Below are 27,734 nucleotides of genomic sequence, written 5' to 3'. Positions count from 1 at the left end.
TTTGAATCTAGGGTGGTGATAGTTGTAGAGAGTAGCCCAAAAAGGAAATGTCACAGGTCTGACCACTCGAACAGCAAACATTTAAATAGAAAGGCATTTATATAGCAGTTTTCTAGTCTTATTGACAATTCAAAGCACTTTATATATCTCAAACTAATCAAACACATGCATATAATAAACTACAACACAACAACTTAACACAACTTAAAACAACTGAATAGACCACATTTATTGAAAGCAAACATTTTGACAAACTAATAACATTCAGTCTTTCTACACAAATACTAAATGTCAAAGGAAAAGAATACTTGTGGGTGTAGGTGCAAGTAGGTGCAATTTTATTTGTAAGAGAGTGTGTGTGTGTGTGTGTGTGTGTGTGTGTGTGTGTGTGTGTGTGTGTGTGTGTGTGTATGTGTGCTCTTAAAGTGACGTCTCTTTCGAGTCCTTGGGTGGCCTGAAGGTCAGTATCTCTGTGAAAGTGTGACCTGCACAACACAAAAGAGGAAACTGTTATTAACAGCAATGCTAAACTCAAGTTTAACAACTAAGACACTGCCTGCCTTGCTGATTATGTTACGAATCAAGGCAGCTTCTGTGTATTATTAGATTTGAAATCTGCATCAAGTAAGATTAGCGTACACTGACCTCTTTTGGCCTAGGGAAGGTACTACAACTTCATGGAATTAATTTTTTTTTTTTTTTTTTTTTTTTACTGTCATTCACATTGTCAATTTTTACCTATTATCTATACATCTTTTCTGTATGTTTGGGGTTATCTAAAGGAAAAATCTGGTTCTTCAGCAGTTAAATGCCCCACTTTGTTTGGTTGTTTGGTGTTAACCAGGAAGCATTAGAGGCTTTCTTAGATTTGTTTTTTTAACCTGAAGAACAACTGCTGGCTGCAGATTAGAACAAAAAAAGGAGAATTGGGGGGAAAGGACCAAAACAGTAAAGATCTGTGCCAAAACATTAACAGCTGAATAATAGGTTTTTTGCAACTCGATTAATTTCAATTGAATTCTATTTTATATAATGTAAAATCACAACAACAGTCATCTCAAGGCGCTTTATGTTGTAAAGACCCTACAAATATACAGAGAAAACCCCAACAATCAGATGAGCCCTGTGAGCAGGCACTTGGTGACAGTGGGAAAGAAAAACTCCCTTTTAACAGGAAGAAACCTCTGGCAGAACCAGCCTCAGGGAGGGGCGGGGCCATCTGTCGTGACAGCTGTACCTCCCATTCTACTTTTAAATACCTTCAGAACCACAAGTAAGCCAGCAATCTGATAGTGTGATGTAGAGGGGACACGGTTTTATGAGGTCTTTTAAGCTAAGATAACATGATTTTACATTCGATTCTGGATTCAACAGACTTCTGTCATATTTCTTTCAGAATATTTTTGAACAACTCCAGTATTTTTTTATTACGTTTCCACAGGTCCAGCGGCAGTTCTGTGTTGTCTAGGGTCTGATCGTATGGCAGCGCCTCGGTCTCCTCCTCCGTATCTCTGAACTCACTGAAGAAAGGGAGGTCAAGCGCCTCAGAGGCGCTCAGCCTCTGGTCAGGGTCCAGAAGCAGCATCTTTTCCAAGACACATACAGCTGTAATGCAGAGACATGTCATATTCTGGATGATAGTAGCTTAGTGTAATTTATGGATGGTGTATGATCACGTACCATTTGAGCTAGCTTTGGAGAAAATTGAGTGCAAATCCTTTTTTGGCACTTTTGGTAAGCTTCTGATGTAGTTTCTGGCCTGTTCGCAGAGGGAGAGGAAGAAGGTTGATCATTTGAAATATTAAATCAGTGACAGCACATATGTCTACTATTGTCATTTCAACAAGCCCCACCCACTTACTGCTCAAACCTTCTATTTGTGAGGGGCAGCCAATCATGAGAAAGTTGCTTTAAAAGGAGGAGGGGGCTGCACCAAATCAATCTAATGCAAACCAAGATTAAAACTTTTGGAAATGGAATTGAGCATAAGAGGTGACCTTTCCACATGCTTGATTAAAGTCTACACAGGAAAGTAATTCTTTAAAGTCTAATTCAATGCAAATGTCACCTGAGTGCTACTCATGTAGAATACAAGAATAAGACGCATGCACCAGTTTGGCGAAATGTACCGTATTTTCCACACTATAAGGCGCACTTAAAATCCTTTAATTTTCTCAAAAATCGCCAGTGCGCCTTTTAACCTGGTGCGCCTTATGTATGAATTCTGGATGTGATTACTGACCTCGAACTGATTTTATGTAGTACACGGCGCTCAAAAATCTGTCAAAAAATGTTTTAGTACGACTTTGGTAAGCTATGAAGACACAACGCTTGATGGAATGTCGGACAATTGTGACTACCGTAGTCAGAAGCCTTGCGGACTCTGTGTAATCTGGGTCTAAAATTCCGTCAGCTTCAGGTCCCAAAGTCAAACGAACACTGCAGCATCACTGAGAGTTAAAAACTGTCTAAATTCTTTCATCTTTAATAAAATGATCAGCGTGGCTGCTTTACCAGGTGTAACAATTAAGTTTAATATCCAGGCATCCATGAAAACAGAATTTATTAAATTTAATGGAGTTAGAAGTTAGCAGGAAGTTAGCTCGCTAGTTTCCACCTAAACATGATATAGCATGTTCTGACTGAGAGATTTCTGAAAAAATTCAAACGTACAGCTCTGCTGTCACTTCCAAAATAAATGAAGACAGAAAACTAAACAGCAGTGAAGTTTGTAGGGTTACTGAAGTTGGGCTAGCTGGTATATAATGATGTGCTACGTGATCACTAGCAACACAGCTATGTTAGCATAACATAAGCACAGTGAAGCTGGAGGATGAACGCTAACTTTTTTCCACTCAATAAAGGTTTATGCGAGGGTTCCCGATGGTTAGGAACAAATGCAATTACATGGCAGGATGCTGTAAACTGACCAAACTTCAGTCAGGAGAACAACTGAGATAATCCATCCACAATATGAGGTTAGTCATTAATATACTGCAACAACATGGGAAACGAGCAGCTGCGAGAGAATTCAACATTAATGAATCAATGTTACGGAAGTGGAAGTAGCGAGAAGAATGAGTTGAGTAAAGTTTGACTTATCTGACTGTTTTGTTTCACTTAATGCACCTTATAATCCGGTGCGCCTTATGGTACGAAAAATAGAGCATTACAGTAACTAAGAAAATAGGTAAGGAAGATGCACTGCACTCGACTCCCAGTGCCGAGAAAGTCCTAAACACAGCTACTCCTGTGCTTTCAATCTGAAAAATATGTGTTTCAAACATACTGTGAGAAAAAAGGAATGGTTTTGATAAACTTCTGTGCATCTTTTTGTGATGAGAACTGTGAAAACGCTGTGACCAACTTTGTATTGGAATGCATTATAGCAACTATGAAACCAGACTGACCACAGCTGCTTTTCCCTTTGAGGTCTGAGAGAGCAAATTGCATATCTTTTACAGCCCTCCCCTTTTTCAACTTTACAGCCAGTGTTTCATACTCAAAGGGAACTGTAACCCCGGGTTATTACTTACATCTTGACTTTGTAGTTTCACAATAAAGTCAGGAGATGGGGTTCCTGTAATCTTCATGATTTCCCTCAGCTGGTCCAGGTCTGACAGTGAAATATGGTTAAGAAGGGTGTGTTTAACTGATTTTTGATATTCAATTGTGAGCTTTCTTTTCAGCTTGCAAGTATAATGGGATCAACATGAAGAGACAGTAAAAATAGGAAAATGGGGAATAAGTCTTAATTTTGCTGTGAAGTGAAGGATTCAGGTGGTTAGTCTTAAACATAGACTGCATATAAAAGATGGCAAGGGTTACACGCTAGACTAACACGGTGAAGGATACGGTCGTTGCCTTTGAACAACGGCTTTCCCAGCAGCATCTCCGCCATTATGCAACCTGCCGACCAGATATCCACTGCAACCCAAAGCCAAGCATCTTTATCTGCAATTTTGGATTAAGAAAGAAATATATCCTCCTGATTTTTACCCCCATCCCTATAAGAAAGATAGCTGTACCAGTTTGCGTATAGTGCATCCAGTTGAGGATAACCTCTGGTGCTCTGTACCACCGTGTCACCACATAGCCGGTCATTTCAGAATCAGCCTGCCTCGCCAGGCCAAAATCCAGAATCTGAAGTGGAGGAAATAACTGAACTTTAACACAGAACGTGACTACGTCTAGAGACTTCACATCGATACATCTTCTTTGTTATTCGGCATTACCTTTAACTCACAGTCTGGGTTAATGGCTAAATTTCCAGGTTTAAGATCCTGTGGTGAAAAGAAATGTTGAGACCAATGAGACCAAGAGATACAAACAGTATGTGATTCAGGTTTAACATTAGTCATTAAAAGTAGGAATTCAACTCAATTTTATTTACATTCCATGTAACAACCCTTATTATTGTGATACAGCACCACTAGGGGGTGTTGTCCTGATATTGTAGTAGTTGGGGAGACTCCTAGTGTGTGTGTGAGTGCAGCGGCAGCCATTACAGCCGAACAGTCTGTTCAGAGAGAGACCTCATCATTGTAACGCGATGGCACCGGCGACTACCCATCCCCGCACATGTAAGTATGGACAGAGGAGAGCCGTGGAGACCTGGCATGTATGGTCTTACGTTGCTAACATCAAATAAGGTCTGTTGTTCGATTTAACTGACTGGCCTCGAGTTATCCAGCTAACCTACACACCACATGCCCGCTGGACCCACTAGCCGCTCTTTCTTCGCCAGACTGCCGTTACAATAACAGACATTGCCTCAAAGTGCTTTATATTGTATGCATAAATACCCTAAAATTTATTAGATTAAATTACATAATCCCCTGTGAGAAAGCACTTGGTGACAGTAGGAAGAAAAAAATCCCTTTTAACAGGATGAAACATCTGGCAGAGCCAGGGTCGGGGAGGGGCGGCCATCTGCCGTGAGTGGTTGGTGGTGAGGGGAGAAGAAGAGAACGGAGGGAGGCAGGACAAAGGATTTGGAATTGGAAGGCTTGTTTCTTTAGCAGGGCTAGCAAGGGTGAAAAAAGGACACATTTTTTAGCAGTAATTGATATGTTTTCTGCTCTAATAAGCAGTTCTCTGAGAGGCAGGAAAAATCAAGGAAAGGCTTTTGAAAATAGACATTTCAATAACACGATCTAACAGTCAGCGTATCAGACACAAACGCACACACTCACATAACAAAGCTCCCTGTGTGGGAATCGAGATGAATGGGACCGAGTATAAAAAAGAGAAAGTAGCCCCGCCACCCCCAAAGCTCATAGTCTAAAAGGTCAAAGGTCACCTACCCTGTGAATGATCCCTGCTGAGTGGATATACTGTGGAGAAAGCAGAGAGAGGGGGCATCAGATCAGCTCACTGAAACACTTTCCTGTTGTTTCAAGAAATTTCATGAGGGTTTCATTCACCTTGAGTCCTTTCAGCATCTGATAGACGAGGAACTGCACTCTGTCCTCCGATAACCTCTCCAGCTTCATCAGCTTGCCGAGGTCGGTGCCCATGAACGGCATCACCAGATAACTGCGGAGAGGCATGGGATCAATTCAAATGAGCTCTGTCTGATTCTTTAAGAGTGGTTAAGGAGAGCAGAGAGAAACTTACAAGTCACGAAACCGGTCGAGTGAGATTTCAGGAGTGAAAACATCCAACAGCCCAATGACCTGATAAGCCAGGAGGGAAAAAAAGCTCAATTAAAATCCGACTGGAATGATATTTAATCACATCTCTTCTCCTTCAAGCATGAACTTCAACATCTGCTATAATGTGAGTCGTATTTGCTGTTCCCGCGTCTTACGTTTTCGTGCTTCATGTGTTTGAGAAGTCGCAGCTCTCTGTAGGCCCTTTTGGCAAAAAGTTTGGTCTGGAAAGGCCGGTGGAGTTTCTTGATGGCCACCTGTGTCCCTATCCGGCGGTCCCATGCTGAACTGATGAGCAAGAAAACAGGTTTTATTGTCAGACTGAAATTTAAACTGGAATTACAAACCCCGATTGCACAATGAAACGTTTTTTAATGATCTGAATTAAAACCAGAAACAACTGCATCTTTCCATGTTTTTTCCATAGAAATGTGTTTCTTTTGTTGTGTTCTTGGTTTCAGTCAGGCACCTGCCCCATTTTTAGTGTGTGTGTGGATGTATTTCCCAGTTAAGCAAACTTGTGCTTTTCCTAGCAGGACAAGTCACCGTGTCTGCAGTGGGAAAAAATGTAGACTGCAATGTGACTGGAGACAAAGTGCATTCTGAGGAATTAACTCAGGGTCTTTAGCTTGACCCTAACAATAAGAGTTGGGGGTGGGTTTTCTTTGTTGACCCTCAGTCACAGTACACAATGCAAAGAGGGGCCCTAGACAGCCATCTGTGGAGAGACCACTGACCAAAAGAGCACATACAACCAGGACCTGATGCTTAGATAGGCTTTTATTGCAACATAAGATGCAGTGATGTGCAGAAATCTTGAGTCGCTTTTCATTTATTTACAATTTCCTAGAAAAATGGGAAATGGAAACAGAGATTTATTGAGACAAGTGTTAAAACATACATGGAAATAAAGCATATAAGCCAAAAACAGAATTTATAATTCTAATAAGCTTGAAAGTGGATAATTGGTAGGTCCAACATCATTCTTTAACACAGCCTGATCTCTCTTTGGCAAGTTTCCTTGTAGTTTCTTTAAGAAGTCTTCAGGACGGACATTCAAAGCTCTCCTTTGGATGTTGACTGACTGATACTACACTGCTTTGACAGTGTTGAGGTCCGGACTCTTGGGGAGGCCAATGCAAACACATACAATTGGCAATGTGTTTGTTATCAATATCCATTTTGACGAGATCTCCAACAGCTGGCTAAAATGGAGCCTCAAACCATGACAGAACCTCCAACATGTTCTATGGATGACTGTAGACACTTGCTGTTGTACCTCTGTGCTGTCCTCTGAATCAATTTTTTAAATTTGTATTCATCAGCCCACAACACCCGTTTCCACTGATTTTCAGTCCAGTTCTGGTGTAATTTCTCTTCGTCCTCCTTCCTTGACAGCTGCCCTCAATAAACAGTAAATGGATCAACTGAAGAGTCAGGTGCATCTCTCAGGTCCTGTGTCAGCTTGGTTTTTTTTTCCAGTTTCTTAAGGACAGGACTCTTTTTTTAACAACACACTGCACACGCTGCTAAGACATGCCAAGTTTTTGGCTAATAGCACTTTGGGAATTACCTTGTTGGTGCAAGGCAACATTTCATGCCTGTCCAACTGTGTTACTTTGGTATTTCTCATAGATTCAACTGAAGAAACAGGAACAAATGTTGTGTTTTTGCAACAAGCTGCTAGGAACAAAGTGCAAAACTGATTATTTGCTAAGCTGACTGTTGTCTGTAGGCAACACTTGAGTTAGGTGTCTTCTTCATGCTTTGCTGACCAATCAGCGAACAAGTAAGCAGGGAAAATAATCCCTCTGAAAATGGTCAGGTACAAGGACTGGACTGAAAATGGGTCAAAAAGGAGCCAAAGAAAAACGTTGAAAGATTTTGAGAAATCCCGAGGAAACAATTTAGAAATTACAAGCAAGCCTGGCTCCCTGGAAGCAAAATATAAAGAAATGAAAGGAGGCTCAAGACTTTTCAGACCGTACTGTACTTTATAGCCTTTCACAGTATGTACACAGACGTTGCTTAAAGTCTAACAGACTTGTCCAACTGCATAACACGCACAGGATAGGTTGAGTTTGTTGACAATCAGTCCAACACAACAGATTTTTTCTTTTTTAATCAAATTCTTTTAAAACTTTCAGCTACAACTTGCATAACTCACCACACAGTCCCATATGCTCCCGTTCCGACCTGCTTCAAGTCTCGATACCGCTCCGGTACCTCCCACACGGTTCTGTTGATCTCCTGCCTGTAGAACCCCGTCCTGGAGCGCACAGCCATACCCTACCGACGAACAAGGCTGCGGCTCCGCTCCAAACTCTCATGTGAAGAAATAAAAGTTCCACAGTAAAGAGCAGCTGTAGAAACTGCTGGGGCGCAAAATTCCTCCAGATGCGATCTCTTGTGCGCTTTGGAGGATCGATACTCACGGCCCCCCAGGACGCACACGCAGACTCACGCGCACTGAATTGTTAGTGGTTGTTTCTGGTCGCCCATGGCACTCCGTGGGTGTGTCTACAATGTGGGGGAAAGACTGCAAAACATCTGTCCACCCTATAAGGTTAGGTCCCCCCTGCGTCCCTTCAGAGCTAACCTTGGCTTCTAACATAAAGTCAGTAAGCTTTCTTTTTTTTGTTTTAGGGATTTTTAGGATTTTGATATTTTTTTGAGTTAAGTTATATTTTCTTTTACACCTGGTTGTGTGCACCTCAGTTTAAATACCTGATATACATGTCAGTGCTTTTAGCAGGGGAATGTCCAGAGTGTGCGCATGGGGTGCCTTGACCCCAAATCCAAAATATAGGATGTCTGAGCAAAATCCATGTTCAGCCGTCTTAATTAATTATTGGCAACACAAATTTTATTTTTTTGAATTCCTTCTACAGTGGCTCTGTGAGTTCAAACGCACTGCAACTTTAGAAAATTTCTGGAAAGCACAAAAAACACAGTGGATGTTAAATAAACACAACAAAAGCAGAAAAAGTGAAACAATGGAAGTAGAAAAAATGCTAGTGTTTGGGGGGGGGAAGATAAAGATGTGATGGAACAGCTGCAGACACGACAGAAATCCAAATATGCGAAGGATTTTACTTAAACATGCTTAAAAGAAGGGGAGGATTCACTGGTGATGTGAGGGAGAAAAGATGCTAGGCAATGTGTCTTTTAATCACATTATTCATAAAATACTGTTTATGTTTGCTATTTACTGTTTAGCCTGTCATCATGAATTACTACCCCCCAATAACAAATTCTGTGTTTTGTGAGGGGTTTTTGTGTGGGGGCTCTTGCTATTTTTTTTTCTCTTTTATTCAACTTTGATCGTCTTTGTGTACTTTTCCAGTGCTGGTGTTTTCTTACATTGCAGTGCATTTTTCCTCACAGGGGCACTGTATATTTTTGAAATATACAAAATATACTGCAAATTCCCTGTGAGAAAACCCATTTAGTCAGTTGGAACACCCCATTAAAAAGCAAACAAACAAAAATGGAAAACCTGTTTTCTTCAGAGCAAAACAAATACTAAATGATGAGGTTTGTAGTGTCTGAGTTTTACATGTAAAACCACCATCATCATCTAGATTGCTTTATGTCTTTACAGTATATATTTATGTCAACAATGTATTTTATTCACAATTAATGGTTCTAGTCCAAACTATAAAAATCACACGTTTAATGATATGAAGTATGCAAGAATGATGTGTACTCTATGTGAGACATTTTGGCAAACAGAGATGATCGAGTTTATTCTGTTGAAGCCAAAGCTTAAAAGTCATGGTACTGTCTGATGACGAGAAAATCCTTTGAATCATTTGGAAACTAAGAGCTGACATTCATTTTAGCGATTTGAAACTCAGGACTACAGTTGACTCACACGCCACCATGTATTCAAAAGTCATAACTTGTAACAAACATACATACATACATATACATTCAGTTTGCAGTTGCTAATTAAATCCACCACATATACAACATAAGCACATAACACTGTAACATTCAGAGCTCACACCTTGACTGAGACACAGTTTTGATTAATTTAGACTTCAAATTCAACATTTTTCATCCAGTATTAGTGGACAACTTGCACAAAAGGCTACATGTAGCACTCCAGTGTGAACCAATCTGGGGGGGGGGGGAAGAAAAATAAAAGAATAAACTTTCTTTCTTGTGTCCTTAAAGAATTATTCTTCACGCAGAAGTAATCTTGCTGGTTGAGTTTAATGTGAGCAGATTGAATCAAGAAACTCAGAAGACTTTGCATTACTGCGATGGAGCACATATGGATATGTCCACGGGTACATGGTAATTTTTTTAAAACAGCGTTTTTCTGCTTTTTTGTTGTTAAAAAAATTTTTATTAAAAAAAAAAAATCACAGTGTCACACTCATTTACCTTAATTATGAGTGGACAAAAGGCCAAATGCAGAGAAAGAAGCTATGTTTACCAAAATGCCCGCGTACATGTGAGCAAGTCTGGGATACAATTCACTTCATGTAGCTAGGAGTGGTTTATCTGTCAAGACACATGCTAAAATTCAATTCATATGTTGTAGTATTAAACCTTAAATAAGTGCCAATGATGTGTATAGACCATTCTTTACTGACAGAACTGTATCAGTACATTTATTCTAGCTAGTTTAAAAAACCTAACTAGGCTACAATAACAGCTACAGTTTCACCTTAGCTAGTCTTGTGAATGCCTGCGCTAATACCTGACATCGGAAGGCAAGCCAATTCACTTATTTGTTTTATACCTGACATTCTAGCCAACATTTGCCAACATAGTTTACATATTGAATTAAACATCAGCAGCAGTCAGATATAAATGTGAATAGAGTGTTTAACTGGCTTACTTTGCTTCTTATCCTGTTGTTCAACATGGACAATTAAAATGATTCAATTACAATTTAAACCTATTATTTAGTTTGTTGCATTCAACTTCAAATACCTTTCACTTGATATTTTCACTGACCTTCAGGGCAAAATCTGTGGTTTGTTGGCTGTGCTTACAGTGGTTTAATACCATGCTATTATTAAAACAGCAGCAGCAGCAGCAAAAAAAAAAAAAAGTTACGAGAACTGAAACTCCAGTTTGTGGCAAGATGAGTGACACATCAGTGGGGAAGTCAGCCATTTGTTAGAAAAATGCATATATGCGTTCGGCTTGTGTGCTTACGCAAATATTTCCAGTCAGAGTTGCTAAGCATGAATATTTATGTTACAATGTTGCACCAAGCTTTTAACTGCAGCAAACTAAAATACATGTAATGGAGGTTAAAAAAGAGATGATCCAAGAATTATGGAAAGAAAAGAAAAAGATGCTTAGGTAACATGAAAGATAACTAATGAGCTCCCTGGTTGCCACAAGCAGCCAAATATGGCTGCTTTCTGTGAATCATCAGTATGTGGTGTTTGACCGGTCAATGCTTGGATGAAGCTACAAGTTGCATAACAGATTATTATCCAGCATTGTTAGACACCTTCTGGGAACTGATTCTGACAATTTGCACAATGTCTGTAATGTTAACAGTTGTAAACACAAATGGGGATCTGTATAAGACAGCAGAGCAGTAGAGAGACCTTACGGAGCAGGGCCAAAGCCAACAGGTGATCGGTTGACAGCGGAATCTGTATATGAGGAAAGAGACTCACACTGTAAACACAGATCTGCAGGGCAATCATTCTGTTTCAGCTTTGGCATATATTAATTATCTTGCTAATTAATAGCACAATTGGTGTTTACTATTCTGTAAGGATGGGATGACTTTTCATCCATGGAAGAACATTTTCAGACATGAATTATAAAAACAGAGGAGGTGAAACACTGGTTACATTTCCTGGTAATGCCTCTTTCTCAACCCCAAACTGGTTTAATAGCAGTGTGGCAGACAGAGTAAGCAGTGGTTATAATACACCACCAGTAATATGCTTTAACAATAAAATGCACAGAAGTCATGCATCAGTAGTATGCAGGCTGAATGCTAAGCTGTTCTGTGATGTGAAATGGTATCACTGCAAGCATGATTTTTATATATGAAAGCTTAATGGCATTCGTCTTGATGATGACACAGCATCCCTGTTGTTGCTTTGGAAATCCTAGTGTGCATTTTTTCCTCCTCCCACACCTTCTGTTGGTCTTTAAACAAAGTTCAGTTTCTTAAAGTTGCTTCCTCACATGAATCCTCACGTCCTCCGTGGCCCCTGATATTGAGCAGTTCCTTATTTTACCCTCAGTGAGCGGAACCATAACAGGAAGCAACTTTCTGCACTGGTGAAATCCTTTTTTTAAACTCGAAAATGTTCCCTGTAATAGTAATGTTCACATGTGATCCCATGGAGACCATCCTGCCCTGCTGCTCAGACAAACTCATGACAGGAAATCAAACACAGTCATTTCCTTTGCTTGTTTTTCCAGCCCTCCTTGCATTTATTGACTACATGGTCCTTCTTCAAGCAGAGGAGGCAGAGCAGTAAAAGTCTCACTGCTCCACCTGAAGGCTGTCAGTCTTGCTGCCAGATGCTTTGAAGCTGTTCACCTCTTCAAATACCAACTCTGTGGACGTAAATGAAGAAGAAGGGAGAAGAAACACTGTTAGGCGTGCTGCTCAATATTCGGAATGTAACAATAGAAACAATAGAAATTGTGACATTGCAAAAGCACCTTCTTGATGTTTCATGGCAACAACACAGGATAATATAATGTGCATACTTTAAAGTTTCTTCAGGTTGCTATATTAGTCCAATATAGCAACATATTACAGTCGATAAAACCCAAACATAAAGCATAAACTAAAGCTGGCTGCCCCTCCCTGGTTCTGCTGGAAGTTTCTTCCTGTTAAAAGGAAGTTTTTCCTTTCCACTTTTGCCAAGTGCTTGCCCTGAGGTCCTTGGATGGTCATCTCTGTGTTCAATATAAATTGCCTTCTTTAGGTTTTCAACAAACTTAAAGAAGTCCAGATGCTTTTCTTTCCTCGCTCCTTAGACTACGATGGCCTGGATGACTGAGAACCTTCACAGACATACCACCCACCATAACATTGGTACAGATGGTGTTTTAAGATCAAGACCGTGTGGGGCTATAGACATGACAGTGCTGCCCCCCCTGCAGAATAATCCATCTCATTACACCCCCTAAAACTGCTAGAGAATGATTTGGCAACGATGAAAAAAGAGCCCAAGGCACAGACCCAGGCTCAAAACTCTCCAAACTGCCTCTATTGGTTTTGCCAAAACAAACTCCATCCACAGAGGCCCCGTCCTGCCACCCACAGGACCCCATGAATTAGCTGCCAGTGTGCTCTTGCCAGACACCACAAGGTTTTCCCAGATGTCACGTGTCTATGCCCTGGCTGGTCAGAGTTGTTTTGGCAGCACAGTATGAGGCAGGTGGTGTTGTGGTGAATACTAGTCTCCAATATTGCACCATATTGCTTAGATGGTGCATTTCTGCAACACCCATGCAATATGAAATGTGAAAATCAGTGCAGCTTGAATATATTGTCTTCTTGTTCCAACAGACTTTTATTTCAAATGGTACTTTTTTATTTGCAGAAGAGGAAGTTGCTACTGGCACCACAAATCTAAAACCTCGACAAATGTCTTTCATAGTCATATTTTCTAGTTTGACAGCAGGGACTACAGCAGAATTCTGTGTTTCAGGTAAGACGTGAGTATGGTATCTTCTGTCAGCTGTTTTAAATCATAAAATCACCAAATTTTAAAAAGAGGCTTTACCTTTCCATTCTTCTAAAGTTCGGTCTTTGCTCTCCAGTGTTTGGTCATAGGGCTGGGCCTCTGGCTCGTCATCTGGATCATGGTACTGGGAGAAGTAGGGGTGGGAAAGAGCTTCGCTAGCTGAGATCCTCCCGTCACAGTCCAGAACCAGCATGCGCTTCAGCAGATCAACAGCTAAAAAAGAGACAAAAAAACTAGACAAATAAAAGAAGGAAATAGCAGGAGGTCCAAAATTTAATTTAAGCCTATATGGTTAAAATGCATTTCAAATTTGCAGGCTGGAGAGAGTAACTTTTAGCAGAGTCTTAATGGCTTTCAATTGAATTTGAGAAGCTGATAATCCAATCTGCAGTCCATCACCCACCCAGTGGATTTGCCCCTCTGAAGATCTTTTCCAAGTCCTGTTGGGGCATGAAGGGCAGAGATTGGATGTACTTCTGTGCCTGCAAATACACACCAATGTTACACTCATGGCAAGTCACAATTTGGATAACATGTCCAACCACTGGTGATCAATTATGTCCAACACTCAGACATACTGACAGCCAGGTCAATGGAGTGACTAATCAATCAGAGCAGTTTGCTTTTGTCAGTAGAAACAGCTTTTGCGGAAAGCATTATTTTGACATTCCCAATCTCTTTGTAGAGTCCTCACATGTTCAGAGCAGATCTTCTTTAACAGCTCTGGTGTCGGAGTTCCCACCACCTCCATGATTCTCTTCAGCTGGTCGATATCTTAGCACAGGAGGAGTTAAGGGCCATCGAGATTTGCGGAAGTCATCAACTCGCAAGATTTGGCTCATTAGAGTATCTTTTCACATACCGAGGCAGATCGCTGCTTAAAAGACATCTCGAAGCCTGACAGCACAGAAAGATCAGTAAATCAAATTTGTTTTAGAGCCCCTCCGAGACACTGAATACAACAGCCTAGACAATTCAGTCTTTTGTGTTTGCTCCTATTCATTCCCCAGTTTCTCTCTGTTGAAGCAGCTCCCCCCATAGAAAGGCCTATGATTGTAATGCAAATCCACAAGAGGTCCGCATCCATGGGACGGTTTAAAGAGGCAATGGAAGGTTCCCACTAAGACAGAAGAAAAGCTGCAAATTGCGGTGGACTCACGCCACGATGATAAGGATACAGTCAGTGCCGGGAAAAAGGACTTTTCCCTTCAGTAGCTCTCCCATAATGCATCCCACTGACCAGATATCAACTGAAACAGAAACACTACAGGTTCAGCCATTCAGCATTTGCCCATTTTATTGCTGCCAAATGCAAAATACTTTGAAAACCTCATTTTCATTCGATGGCATCTTACCATTCTGATTGTAGTGCATCCAGTTGAGCATGATCTCTGGTGCTCGATACCAGCGAGTCGCCACATAACCTGTCATCTCATCATCTGTCTGCCTGGCTAAGCCAAAGTCAAGGATCTGTAGGACAGGTGAACATTTTATTTCCAGATTGATGGATTTCATTGGGTGTAATGTAGCATTTGTAGGGTTAAACTAAAGACCAGTCTTACCCTAAGCTCACAGTCTTCATTCACTGCCACGTTGCTTGGCTTGAGGTCCTGAAGACGTTGGTTAAATAGATAGAGAAACATCACAAGAATTACAACATATCTGAAACTCAGCAGCATGAGCAAAATAACCATTATCCCATTTTCTGATCGACTTTTTTTTCAAAATGTGAAATGTACTCTCAGAATTTCACCCAATGAAACATGTTTATGTTATAATGCCGGACAGTCTGGAGGTGATTTTATCACCTTAAAACATTTTAAGAAATGAAATAGGAAAATGCTTAAGATGTTGTCGTTTCAACCACCAAAGTGCAGCAGTGGTCTCTTGACCAAGGCAAGAAGAAGGAACTCACTCTGTGGATCAATCCAGCTGAATGGATGTACTGTTCAACAGGTGGCGTGGCAGGGGTACAGGGGGAGGAGAGAGAGAGAAGATGGGGGTCAACAGTGCAGCTCAGAATTTAACTTTCTGCCTCTTTTGTCTATCGGAGAGTGAAGAGCCAGCATCTACAGGCAGCTGGATGATTCAGTGTTAGATGGCAAATCTTGGAATTGTGGATTTCAAAGTCTGTGTGCACTTCAGTGTAGTGATTTCAATGTTACATTGTATATAAATGATCAAAAGTTATCTATTTGATTTTCACAGAACTGTTTTGAAGCCTCGCCATCCACCATCTTTTGTTTTTTGAAGTCACATGTCAGTGGTACACTATGGTAGCAGTGTGTCAATCACCCTAAAGCATATTGAACTTTTTTAAAAAACAAAAAACAAAACCAAACATAATGGGATGTATAGAACGAATGTCTTGTTATATAAAGTCACCAGAAAAATGTCAGAAATGATGTGTTTTTTTCAGCCAGTCTTCAGCACGTTTTAGGCATCAACAGATTAAAGGTGGACCTAGTGTTTGCCCCCTTCCTGATTTCCTAGTGTGTTGCATATTTGTCACACTTAAATGTTTCAGATTGTCAAACAAATTTTAATATTAGACAAAGATAACCTGAGTATATAGAAAATGAACTTGATAAAGTGAAAAAAGTTACCTAAACCTACCTGGTCGTGTGTGAAAAAGTAATTTCCCTTCCTGTTAAATGATTGATTAACTGTAATTAATCGCCATGTTTTGAAAATTTGAGTTCAGTTTGGCTAAACACACTCAGGCCTGATTACTGGCAGGACTGTTGAATCAAGAAATCACTTAAATAGAAGCTGTCTGACGAAGTAAAGCAGGTAAAAAGAGCTCAAAAAGCAACACATCACGCCACAATCTAAAGGAACTACTGAGAAACAAAGTTACTGACATCTATCTGTCTGGAAAGGGTTAAAAAGCCATTTCTAAGGCTTTAGGACTCCATTGAACCACAGTTTGAGCCATTATCCACAAATCGAGAAAATTTGGAACAGTGGTGATGATTCCCAGGAGTGACCAACCGACCAAATTTACTCCAAAAGCATATCAACAACTCATCCAGGAGGTCACAAAAGAACCCAGAACAACATTAAGGAACGACGGGCTTCACATTTCTCAGTTAAGGTCAGAGTTCATGGTTCAACAATAATAAAGAGACTGGGCAAAAATGGCATCCATGGGAGAGTTCAAGGAGAAAACCACTGCTGACCAAAAAGAACAGAAAGACTCGTCTCGCATTTGCCAAAAAGACTTTTGTGAACTGACAAGACAAAAGCTGAACTTTCTGAAATGTTTTAGTCCCGGTGGTAGTGTGATGGTCTGGGGCTTTCTGTCAAAACATCCTGAAGGAGAATGTCCGGCCATCCGTTTGTGACCTAGATACGGCAATTTGTGCTTACTTGTGTTACCTTTCTCTAAATATTTAAATTTGTTTGATGACCTGAAGCATTTAAGTGTGACAAACATGCAAAAAAGTGATCTCCAGTTAAAAAAACAAACAAACAAACAAACAAGAAAGAAAGAAAAAAACAAGATGGCGATGACCAAAATTCCAGGTTTGTGTATTCAAATCAGAGTCTGTCTGTCTTTTGTATACAGTCTATGATTCGCTGCTGTTACATGTGTCTGCTGGCATTAAAACAGACACAGCTGATTATTCATGTTGCAGTGTGGCATGCAGGAGATACTCGTGATGCAGTAAATTACCTTGAGGCCACGGAGGAGCTGGTAAATTAAGAACTGCACATGCTCATCTGACAACCTCTGAAATTTGACTATATTATTGAGGTCTGCGCCCATCAGGTTAGTCACCAGGTAGCTGGAAAAGAGGAGAGAGTCTACATGAGTGAATGGGGGAGGGCATTTCAGTTCAGAGGAGAACATGGAGGTGCTGCCATAGCAACCATCTGACATCTCTACAAGCCTATAATCCCCCTAGGATTGCCTGTATATATGCATCAGTATGCCCTCTAATAAGAGAAATATCTAAAAAGGTGGACAGCTGTACAGCTTGTAGAAAACACCGAGGGAAAAACAAAGATTTACAGCTCATTGAAGTCTTCTAATGTGGCAGCAGGTGTGAAGACGTCGAGCAGCCCTATTACCTGCAGAGACAGAAACAGAAGCAGAGCGGATCAATAACGGAGCGAAAAACATTCAGAGAGCCACGTCTGTCTGTCTCTGGGTATTTTTATAAGGAGCACTAACATTCTCGTGTTTCATGTGCTTGAGAAGCCTGAGTTCCCGGTACGAGCGGCGACTGTGTATGAGAGACTGGAAAGGCCTGGATAGCTTCTTCACCGCAACCTTTTGCCTTAAGACCACATCGTACGCCGAACTGCAAAGAGCAAACAGATAAAGCATTTAACACGTGTGTGGATATACTTAAATGCAGTGCCATTAACACACGAGCTAGGCTAAGCTACTCCTTCACGCTGTGATGAATGCCTGAAAGTTGAAAATAAAAAGAGAAACGGGCTGGAAGAGTTTGAAACGCAAGCAGACGGGAGAAGTGAGTGAAAGAGGATGTGGTGGAACAAGGGAAGCGAGGATGTCAGATATTGTAAAAGTGCTGCTGGGTTTTTTTTCATCTCATCTCTTTTGAAATGTAGATGTCACTCCACATATTGAACACTGAGCCCTGCTGCGGCTCATGCTGAATGCCTTTGTGGTGCCAGTGTCTTTTCAGGCCTGCCAGCTTTGCAACCGCTCTTAGAAAGAATAATAATACAGCCATCAGAGGGTGGAACAGACCAACAGGAAGAGCGGGTGGGAATTGAGTAACAATGCATAACATTGCAAAAATAGACCAAGAAGTAAGAAAAGGAACTATGACCTGAAAATTTGTGTGATGAACAACACTTGCAAAACAACTGATGCAATAAAACGACTGTAAACATTTGACATTTTAAAACAAATATCATTTACATCTGGCAGCATGGATGAAATGTTTTACTCCGGTTTATGATAACATACTGTACATAAAGGATGGACAAAGCTTCCTGTTCTGATAAGTAAAGCCAGAGCTAAGTGCTTTAAAACCTGCATTATGTCTACTAGCCAGCGGGGGGGGGGGGGGGGGGGGGGGGTGTTACTCCTTTGGGCGCAGTGCCGCATTCCAGATTAAGTCTGAATTTCTTTATCTGGAACACCCTTTCAAGTCACATTTCATACTTAGAAAGTAAGAGCAGCCCCGCCAACCCTGAGCTAACAATCCAAAGTTGCATAAGTGAGCATAAACAGCAGTAAAACTTTAAAACTAATCTGTGCTGCCACTGTTGGCTAGCACTGACTCGACTCTATCCACGAATGTGCTCCAGTAGTGGTTTTAAGCTAAAAGCAAAGAAGTAGTATGCTCTATTACTCGTGATACTTGAAAAACTCTACCTTGCTAAGAACTAAGCAAGTTTTTTCTCGCTTTTCTAGCTTTACTACTGGAATTCTGGAATTCACTAACTTCAGAGAGATTTCACTCCCAAGTTTCGACATCTGACTTCTGAGGTAACCGGAAAGTGACATAAAAGGAGGTTAGATTGCACAGACGTCATTGGGAAAATTATCCTAAAGCTCAGTTGATTCATGACCTCAGTTTCAATACTTGAAATGTGCAATTCACTTGTATTTTTATTTTTTATTCCTATTTATTCTATTTATCCCCTTCGTATATTTTATTTATATTGTCTCTGTATTTATATATATATATGTGTGTGTGTGTGTGTGTGTATATATATATATATAATATTCTGTAACTCTGTAACTCTGTAACTTCTGTCGGTGCTGTGCTTTTTTGAAAATCGAATTTCCCAGAGGAACCCACCCGAGGGATTAATAAAGTTCTATCTTATCTTATCTTATCTCTTATCTTATCTTAGTTATCATTTTCCTGGTGAGCTTATGGTCTCAATTACTAGTCTCAAGTCTTATTTTATTTAATATATTATTATTACATTGTTATAGTACATTTATTCAGAATTTTTCCATTTTGTAATTGGGAAGTTGTTACCATATGACTGTGTAGCGTCCTTGATTTCCAGAAACACAACAAGATCAAGTCACAAATGCATAAATCAAGGCTTCAGAGTGGGACTGTGTAAAGTGATTGGTGACATGATGGTGCCTACATGTTAAGCTTTAGAAATCCTGTGTACGTTAGTGATTAGTATATATACATAGTGGCCTCATCTTCTCACCTAAGATGCCAAGGGAATGAAAACGCTTTTAACCAGAAAGCATCAAATTATTCTTCTAATTCATAACATCTTTGTTTAATTGAGTGTCCTCCTGTGCAGGTAAAAAGTACTGTTCCCTACAGAGATTGTGGATGATGTTCTTAGGCCATTTAGCAGCTTAACACATTTTTTCTTTTACCCTTAAGACCTGCAAAGATTCAGCTAACAGCAGGTATAACGTCTGTTTACTTTCAGACAGTTACAGTAGAGGTGTCCATGAAATGATGCATGTGTCCTGTTTTTTTTTCCTATACATACTATAAATATTGCTGTATCTTTTCCTGCTGATATATAATGCTTACGTGCTTTAGTTTGCTGCACTTTTGCACACTTCAGTGCATCCATGCGGCTCTCCGTCTCCAAATCACCTGCTGACAGCCCGGATGTCCCAGCTGGGCTACGTCCAGGTCAGCAGCCAGCCTCCTCCGTCTGACATAAAGCAGGCCTCACCGCCTTGAGCATATCTTCCCCCCTGCCATCTTCCATACATGGGTATGATGCACCATTCTCAACACAAACAAGCTAGCAAAGGCATCGATTTCTCCACTGTCCTTTTGTCTCAGTATGCCTTTAATATCCCAGCTCTTAATGCACATTGGGTTTCTCAGACGGAGACGGTGGAAGTAAACTGTTTTTGCAATGAGGAGAAATGTTTCATATAGATAAGATAGCTAGCAGTCTAAACAGTGATATATTCAGATTAAATTTAAGAGAAAGCCAAAAATGATTTGAGGGAGGCTGCTACATGGTGCTAAATCAAGTTGTCTGCATTAAGAGAATTTTATGTTATTTAAATTTTTTTATAGGAATTATGCAAAGCTACGCAAACAGCTGCTACATTTAAATTTGTCTTCCAATAAGCTTATTTCACAGCTTTTACCCTGCGATCATTCACATGCTATTTATTCATAAGATCCACAACAACTCAGAATCCCAGTGTGCTTTTTCCTCCCTAATTTATCAAATTTCCAATCAACAATCTGACAAGCAGAGATATAACAATCTCGACAGGAGAAAATGAAGCAGTCATGTTTTATTCATAGTAATCCAAATGCAAGGCTTCATGCCCAAAGTCTAGTGAACAGATGTTACATATGCTCACATGAGATGAAAGCAGCCTTGATCAGCTCAACATATATTCTGTCTTGATGTTCAATCTCGAGCAAACGGGATTATGGCTCAAGGCAGGAAGCTGAGAAGACAGTGAGGCTATATTAGACATAGAGTATGACAGCAAAATTCAAGAAGCAGTGAATGGTAAATTATTAAAACAGCTTTGTATTCTTGGTGCTACTTGCTCTAGTGTCTGTACTCCAAAGTTATTCCTTATGTATTTCCATGCAACTATTCCATTTTTCTCTCTTAAATCTGCCTTTTGATTCCCCTACTCCCAGTAAGGATGGGGGATAGATGTTCTTCAGCTCCAGCTATAATGGATTATATGAGCTTGTCGGGTCCTTGACCTAAGGCCTATTTTCTCGAGAGATTGCACTGAGAACATGGATCATTTGTGCACATTTCAAGACCTGGACTGCTTGAGTATCGACCCCCCCCCCCCCCCCCCCCTCTCCATCACGACACGACAGATACAGATGCCATACCCTTAACCCCATCCCCCTACTGTTTGCTAATCAAGTCTTGCCATGAGAAAGTCAGTGACAATAGCTCAAGATCAACATTAACAATGCAGGGAAGCACTCGGTGTCAGCATGTGTGTGGAGGAATGCCCTTTGTGTATTTGTATAATTGTATAATAATCTAAAGCTCAACCATTCGCACTTGGCCTGTCTAGAAATTATGCTTTGAGAAGCAGGTGAGTAAGATAAAAGGATTAAGAGACCTGCTATGGAAGAAAGGTTTGATAGCTAAAAACAGTGGATAAATGGTTAAATTAATTAGCTAAAACAACTAGAACGAAGCTGATTAACCCTTTAAAACCTGAACCATGAAATAACTGCCAGGAAGTGTTTGTTGAACCTTTAGACAAAATATATATAAAAATACATCAAATGTTAATCTGCATATGAGTTTTCATTTGTATCGCATTTGCTACATTAGCCATATTTTTGCAATTTAGTCATTACAAATGTGTCATGCAATTTATATCATTTTGGGGGGTAAAAAAAGTCCCGCTGATGAAGCAGAAGTCTCAAAAACTCCCCAAAACACGTGTATCAAATACGATACGCTTGGCTTTAAAGGGTTAAAACAGTTGACTGATAAGTGTTGGAAGCATTTAGCTTTAAAAAATGGATCGTTGGATAATGGATAAGTAATTAATAAGTGGTTATTACTTCTTTTCTTTTTTAAAGAACGTAAGTAAGCTAAATAATGGATGAACTGGGCTAACTTAAAATAGGTGTTAAATGGATTAAATAGTTAGCTAAAATTATAAATAAATAAATAAATATTTTTAAATGACATACTAAGGAGGAGTAATGCTATATAAAGGATGAATTAAACACTTGCTAATACCTTAATAATGCTTAGTAATGTGACATTATTCTAAAGTGCTACCACTAAACCTCAGATAAACGGATTCATTTGGCTATAAACTGTTACATGCAAACTCTAAGAGGGCGTCATTGTCCACTTTTATATATAAACAAGGGAAAAAATTCATTTAAATCAATATAGTTTGATGATCCAGAGTAATATGAGTGAACAGGTTCTGTGAGTTCACCTGTCAGGGCTGTGGTGATGTGTGTTAGCCAGGAAGGGTTTGAATAGCTCATATCTGTAGCCTACTGGCAACAGTTATGCATCATTTTCAGCATGAATCTGTCCTCAAAGGGGGGATTATGAGAGTCACTCACAATGCTAATGTTTACTTCAGTAATTAAGACTCAAGAAAACAGTCTATCAAATCATAATCATCCTTTTATGTAACCAGAGAAGAAGTCTAGAAAGTGCGTCTTGTGGCAGTAGCTAGCTATAAATAATAACTCTGCTTCTGGCATTGACTTTTCTGTCTATACACAAGCTCACTGCACCTTTAGAGAATATGAGTTACAAGCGTGAATTGCTTAGGGCATTTTTTTTTTCTCAAGAAGGACAAGATACGTGTTGAATGGACTTTTTTTCATAATGCGTCCTTTGTACCATGAGTATCCAAAATGGGAATCAGACCTTAAACTTACTTTAAAAAATGTCCATGTGAGTATTACCTCGAGGCTGAAAGGCAAAGTCATGATCCACCCCTGTGCATTTTTAGTCTGCTGCTATTCTGAGCAGAACTCTAAAGCTGCAAATAGGCAAGATGCTAATGCTCAGTACTCCTGTGAAAGCTTCTATCACGACGTGAGGTAAGTGAGGGAGACACACATCCCATCATCCCATCATCCCATCCCAGTTCAAATGTTGCCTTAATTCAAATCTGACAGAAGAGGATGTTAGCCATCAAGACATAAACTGCTTTTGTGAGGACACAGGCAGTGACATCTTGGGTGTGGTTTAACGGGCTGAGATATGAGCTCTGTATATGTGTGTGACTGGACACAAGCTCCCACTACTACTGTGTAAGAAGGAGATAATAAAGTGAGACTAAGATGCAGGAAATTCAGCCTGGTTTTGGGTTCGGTTATTGGCACATTTTTTTGCCTGTGCAGAGAAAGCTCAAACAGAAAATGACACATCAAAACTTGACAGGCGATTCCAAACTGGCTGCACAGAGTGAGTGCTCCATCTGTAGAAACTTGGACTCCCTGCTATTATATCCTCTGCCTCTTTTATTTCCTTGCTACAAAGCATCACAGGATTTGGGTTTAGACTTACAGGATTTGGGAACTTAGCAACGCTGACCTAAAATTTTAGAGTTTCTCATTTTAGCCTGAAAAGGCTGAGTGGGCTTGTGTCATGTGATGTCGTCACTTGGTGTCTACCCGGTTTACTGTGGAGGTGATGGCATAGCTTTTAACTACCTCTCATAAGGCTTTTAGAGTCATTGGAGGAAGGTCCGTTATATTATATCTGTAAACTTCTCTACAGTGTTTGGGCGTTTCGGCTCATAGATAAGTGTTTTGCTCAGCTGCCAGGATCAATCAGTTTGTAGTGGAAGGTTTTTCAGACTACTCACAGCTTTAATAGTCATTTCTCACTGATACCACTGAAGCTGGCAACATGCAAATCCGCTTAAATACGTGGCACAATGTGATTATTCCTCAGGGATCTGTCACACAAACACAATAACAATTTTGTCTGCGTTTTCATAGCCTCCTGGTAACAGCTTAATTAATATTAACTGTCAGAGGAGGTTATGCCATGACATATCGCCATGGCAACGGCATCCCACCGGCTGAGGCAGATTTATCCAAATCTAAGGCAGTTACATTTTGCAAAATTGATAGTGCATCCACACAGAGCGTGGGGGTTATAAACAAAGGAGAGTGAGTGTGCAGGTGCAAGGAATACAGCATCAAACTTGCAGCTGTGTTCCCATTCCAGATGTGCTACACACACACACACACACACAAACACACATATATATATGAATATCTGCTGAGGTGCTACTCAAATTAAATCTTAAGATTCGAGACTTTTTTCCAAGACTATTTCTGTGTGTGTAGAAGCTGGGTGGGGGTGAGGAGAGGGTTATTGGGGAAATTCCTGTACTGTCTCATTCTGTCTTTCCCTCCCACACACAGGCTGTAAGACCCACAGACAGTGAGCGGTGGGACAAAAACAAGCCCTGCAGACCTGCCTGTCTTTCTATAAGGCTGACATCAGTGCAAGCAGTGAAATCTTATTCATGCACACAAAAACAGGGGCGGAAATGGAATTTGAAGGTGTTTTGCTGAATATTGGGAGCATGATAATTAAAAAAAACGCCAGTAATAACAGCAGTGAAGACAATAAAACCTCCCAAACAATCAGTTAACAAAGCAGCTCGGTCCTGAGAGACACACACACATAAAGCGCTGTAGTCTACTGATGCATCATGAACAGAAATACCGTAAATGTTGTGACTGTTCAGCCTCGCCCCTCCACTCTCACAGCACACACACACATACATACACACACGCACACACTCACCACACCGAGCCGTAAGCTCCGGAGCCCACCGGCGTCAGGTTCTGATAGCGCTCTGGAACCTCCCACACAGTCTTGTTCAGCTCCTGCCGGTAAAATCCCGGTCTGGCGGACATTTCTGCGAGCCTGCTACAGAAAATAAAAGGTGTGCAATAAAGGGGAAGAGGGGGGAGAATAGAAACGAGAGGAGGAAATCGGTAGATTGGCCGCCGTCTGCTGACTGAGCCAAGCTACTGCTGCAAGCACTGCACCGGCCAGTGACAGGCTCTCTCTCTCTCTCTCTCTCTCTCTCTCTCTCTCTCTCTCTCGCTCTCTCTCTGTCTCTCTCCCACTTCTACACACCCAAGAATTTGTAACACAAGATAATAGACCATCATTAACAAAAACAAAGATTTATATTATATTATATTATATTATATTATATTATATTATATTATATTATATTATATTATATTATATTATATTATATTATATTATATTAAATTATATTTTAGCTGAGTGTGCAGTTTCAATTTTTTATTTCATCGTCTCAAGGCTTTTTATATTGCAAAATAAAGAGTTTCCAGTTCCAGATCAGATGATCTCCTGTGACCAACGTGACCCTGGCAAAGGTAGGGAGGAAGAACTCTCGTTTTACAGCCTGTGGTAGCACCATGCTCAGGGATGGGCAGCTATCAATTTTAACTGCTTTGATGATGACAGAAAAGAGAAGTGTGGAAAGACCAGAAGCAACAAACAGGACAAAACATAGTCTATGGGAGAGAGAAGACCAAAGTTAAATGCATGGGGTCTAAAAACACAGGGAGACGTGATCAGTCATTGTAGGAGCGGGGTGGTAGCTGCAGACTCTGCCTCCCTTTCTACTTTTAGACACTCTATGAAGCACAAGCTAGCCTGCAGTCTGTGAGAAATGTGTTCGGCTGGGTGGTTTTGATGATATGATGTGTTTGAAATGTCTGGGCCTGGTTATTCGGAGCTTTGTGTATGAAAAAAATGGGATTTTAATCTCAATTCTGGATGTAGCCGGGAGTAAACAAAGAGCAGATGATCTGTGAGGGATATGTTTGTAACATTTTAGATCAAATGAAGGCTTTTCGCTAAGGAATAACAATAATCAGACTTGAAAGTAATAAATGCATTAACTAGTTTTTCCTCATCACTCTTCTACATCACTCTTATACACTCTTCTACAGCATGTTCACAATTTTGACAATATTGCTCAAATGAAAGAAGGCAGGCCCACACGTAGCTGTAGATTAACAGATTCATTTATGTTGTCTGGCTTCATCTCCATAGCAGTGTAAATGTTTGATGTGTTTCTAAAAAGACTGCTTAAGCAATGCTGCTCTGTGAAACCTCAGCTGATATCTCTCTGATATTATGCTGACTTCTCTGTGTGTTGCTTCTATGTGTTATGCTCACTTCTCAAACCTGCTAAAACCAGATTCTCAAATGGCACCAAAGGAGAACTAGCTCTTTATGAGCCAGTTATTTTTGGTCATAACAACCTTGTAAATTACCATTGAGGAAACCTACTTAATGGTGCATTCACCACAAAAATCAGTGACAAACCTATTTTGCATATCACTGTTTTTACAGACCAGGTTGCTGAATGTAACGCCATGAATTATCTGCTTTTGTCTAGCATATATCAGCCTATAGGCCTTCAAGGTCTATTGGGAAACACATACAAAGCAATGGCTTTGCTTCTTACTTCTTAAATCTTGTGTGGCCAATTATGTACGTGGTTACGCAAGTCCAGCAGCTTTCCTTCCACTGAAAATAATATCAGGGCCTTATGAGTTACACTGAGTCTGAGCAACTGGAACGTGTTCCGCCTTTATAAAGAAGACCAAACCTGAGTGGGCCATTAGTGGTGTAATGAGTAGCTCCCGGCACTCTGAATCCAATGATTTGAGTTCAAATTTCAGTGGAACCTCATAATAAGAAAAGAAACACAGGCTGTTTAGAAGCTGGAGTGTTTCTTATGTAAGTAGATATTTAGAGTCTGTGCTGATTATAAAGCTGTTGCTTAGAACTTTTGATTTCAACGCCTGTAACCCCATATCAAGCAGCTTGACATCTGTGCACTTGGTCTAAGACATACTAAAAAAGACTCTCAGCAAGGGACAAGAGCTTTGTGTTAAAAGTTCAATCACCAGCTCACTACATGTAATTTCCACCTTTTCCATCACAAGTTTAGATGCATTTTTTTGTCTGAATATTTTATAGTCTTATTAACAACCTCTGACAAGAAGTATATTTTAAGGAGAAGAAGCATGTTTTGTCTAACGTGAGGATGCCTAGTCAGTTAGCTGATGATGCAGCTTCTTTTTTTAGGTACAGCAGTCGAACCTCTGATGACATCAGCCTGAAGAGAAGCTTTAAAGGGGACATATGAGATATGAATGTGATACTAGTAATTTGACTGAATAAACTTTATTAGAACCAAGGCGAAATTATACAAGCTTGAACTGACGGTATTGCCATTAAATTCCTGAGCAGTTTCAAAGGTGTGCACGATATAATCTCACGATATAATGTAATATAACTTCATGTTTCCTCAACCCTTAACCAATAAATCCACTAGAGGGCAGGGAAAACCAGAGTGAAAGACCCTATTCACTTAGCTCGGTTACATTCATTTGATTAGCACTTGTTTTGATTGTTTGTTTCTTCATCTGGCAGTACAGTACAAATACAATCCTTATCAGAAGGATAACTTCGTAAGATTATTGATAACAAATGAAAATAGTGAATCATCACTGATTATTGTCATTTACTGAGTATAACTGAAGAAGAACATTTATCCCAAAGGGGGTTAAACAAGCCTTTGAGTATTACAGTATTTCCTGTGCTGCAGTTTAGTAGACATGTGTGATGAATGTAGCTTTAACACTCCTGATGATCTTCATCATCAGCTGTCTGTGATGATGATGCTGCAGCAAATGAGGAGGACATGGAAGACCACTCGGGAACAAAGAATCATAGTGACAACCACAGGACAGATGAATAATAATAATAATAATAACAATAATAATAATAATAATAATAATAATAATAATAACAGATGAAGGTGGAAAACAGTAACAGCACTAAAGAAAAACAAAAAATAGCAATATTGTTGGTAATTACTGCATGTATTAAGCATCTG

General features: G+C 40.1%; 2 protein-coding genes across 2 annotated transcripts; both read right to left on the bottom strand.

Moving 5' to 3' along the window:
• Window positions 1-204: 204 nt before the first annotated feature.
• LOC113009682 (mitogen-activated protein kinase 12-like) lies at window positions 205-8,148 on the bottom strand. Its single transcript, XM_026148143.1, has 12 exons — window positions 7,822-8,148; window positions 5,813-5,942; window positions 5,620-5,678; window positions 5,427-5,538; window positions 5,307-5,336; window positions 4,236-4,283; window positions 4,029-4,143; window positions 3,856-3,927; window positions 3,537-3,616; window positions 1,681-1,759; window positions 1,432-1,605; window positions 205-485 (listed from the first exon to the last, which is right to left on the bottom strand). The coding sequence occupies exons 1-12, from the start codon at window positions 7,938-7,940 to the stop codon at window positions 421-423; spliced, it is 1,083 nt and encodes a 360-aa protein (XP_026003928.1). The 5' UTR covers window positions 7,941-8,148; the 3' UTR covers window positions 205-420.
• Window positions 8,149-9,517: 1,369 nt separating this feature from the next.
• mapk11 (mitogen-activated protein kinase 11) lies at window positions 9,518-24,838 on the bottom strand. Its single transcript, XM_026147218.1, has 12 exons — window positions 24,584-24,838; window positions 17,532-17,661; window positions 17,370-17,428; window positions 17,031-17,142; window positions 15,267-15,296; window positions 14,914-14,961; window positions 14,707-14,821; window positions 14,530-14,601; window positions 14,046-14,125; window positions 13,755-13,833; window positions 13,391-13,564; window positions 9,518-12,209 (listed from the first exon to the last, which is right to left on the bottom strand). Exons 1-12 carry the CDS (start codon window positions 24,694-24,696, stop codon window positions 12,136-12,138), a joined length of 1,086 nt encoding a protein of 361 aa, XP_026003003.1. The 5' UTR covers window positions 24,697-24,838; the 3' UTR covers window positions 9,518-12,135.
• Between the last annotated feature and the right edge of the window lie 2,896 nt (window positions 24,839-27,734).

This window comes from Astatotilapia calliptera, chromosome 17, assembly GCF_900246225.1.
Source record: "Astatotilapia calliptera chromosome 17, fAstCal1.2, whole genome shotgun sequence".
NCBI lineage: Eukaryota > Metazoa > Chordata > Actinopteri > Cichliformes > Cichlidae > Astatotilapia > Astatotilapia calliptera.
The sequence above is the reverse complement of the archived record's forward strand: the minus strand, read 5'-3'. Positions and strand labels throughout refer to the sequence as shown.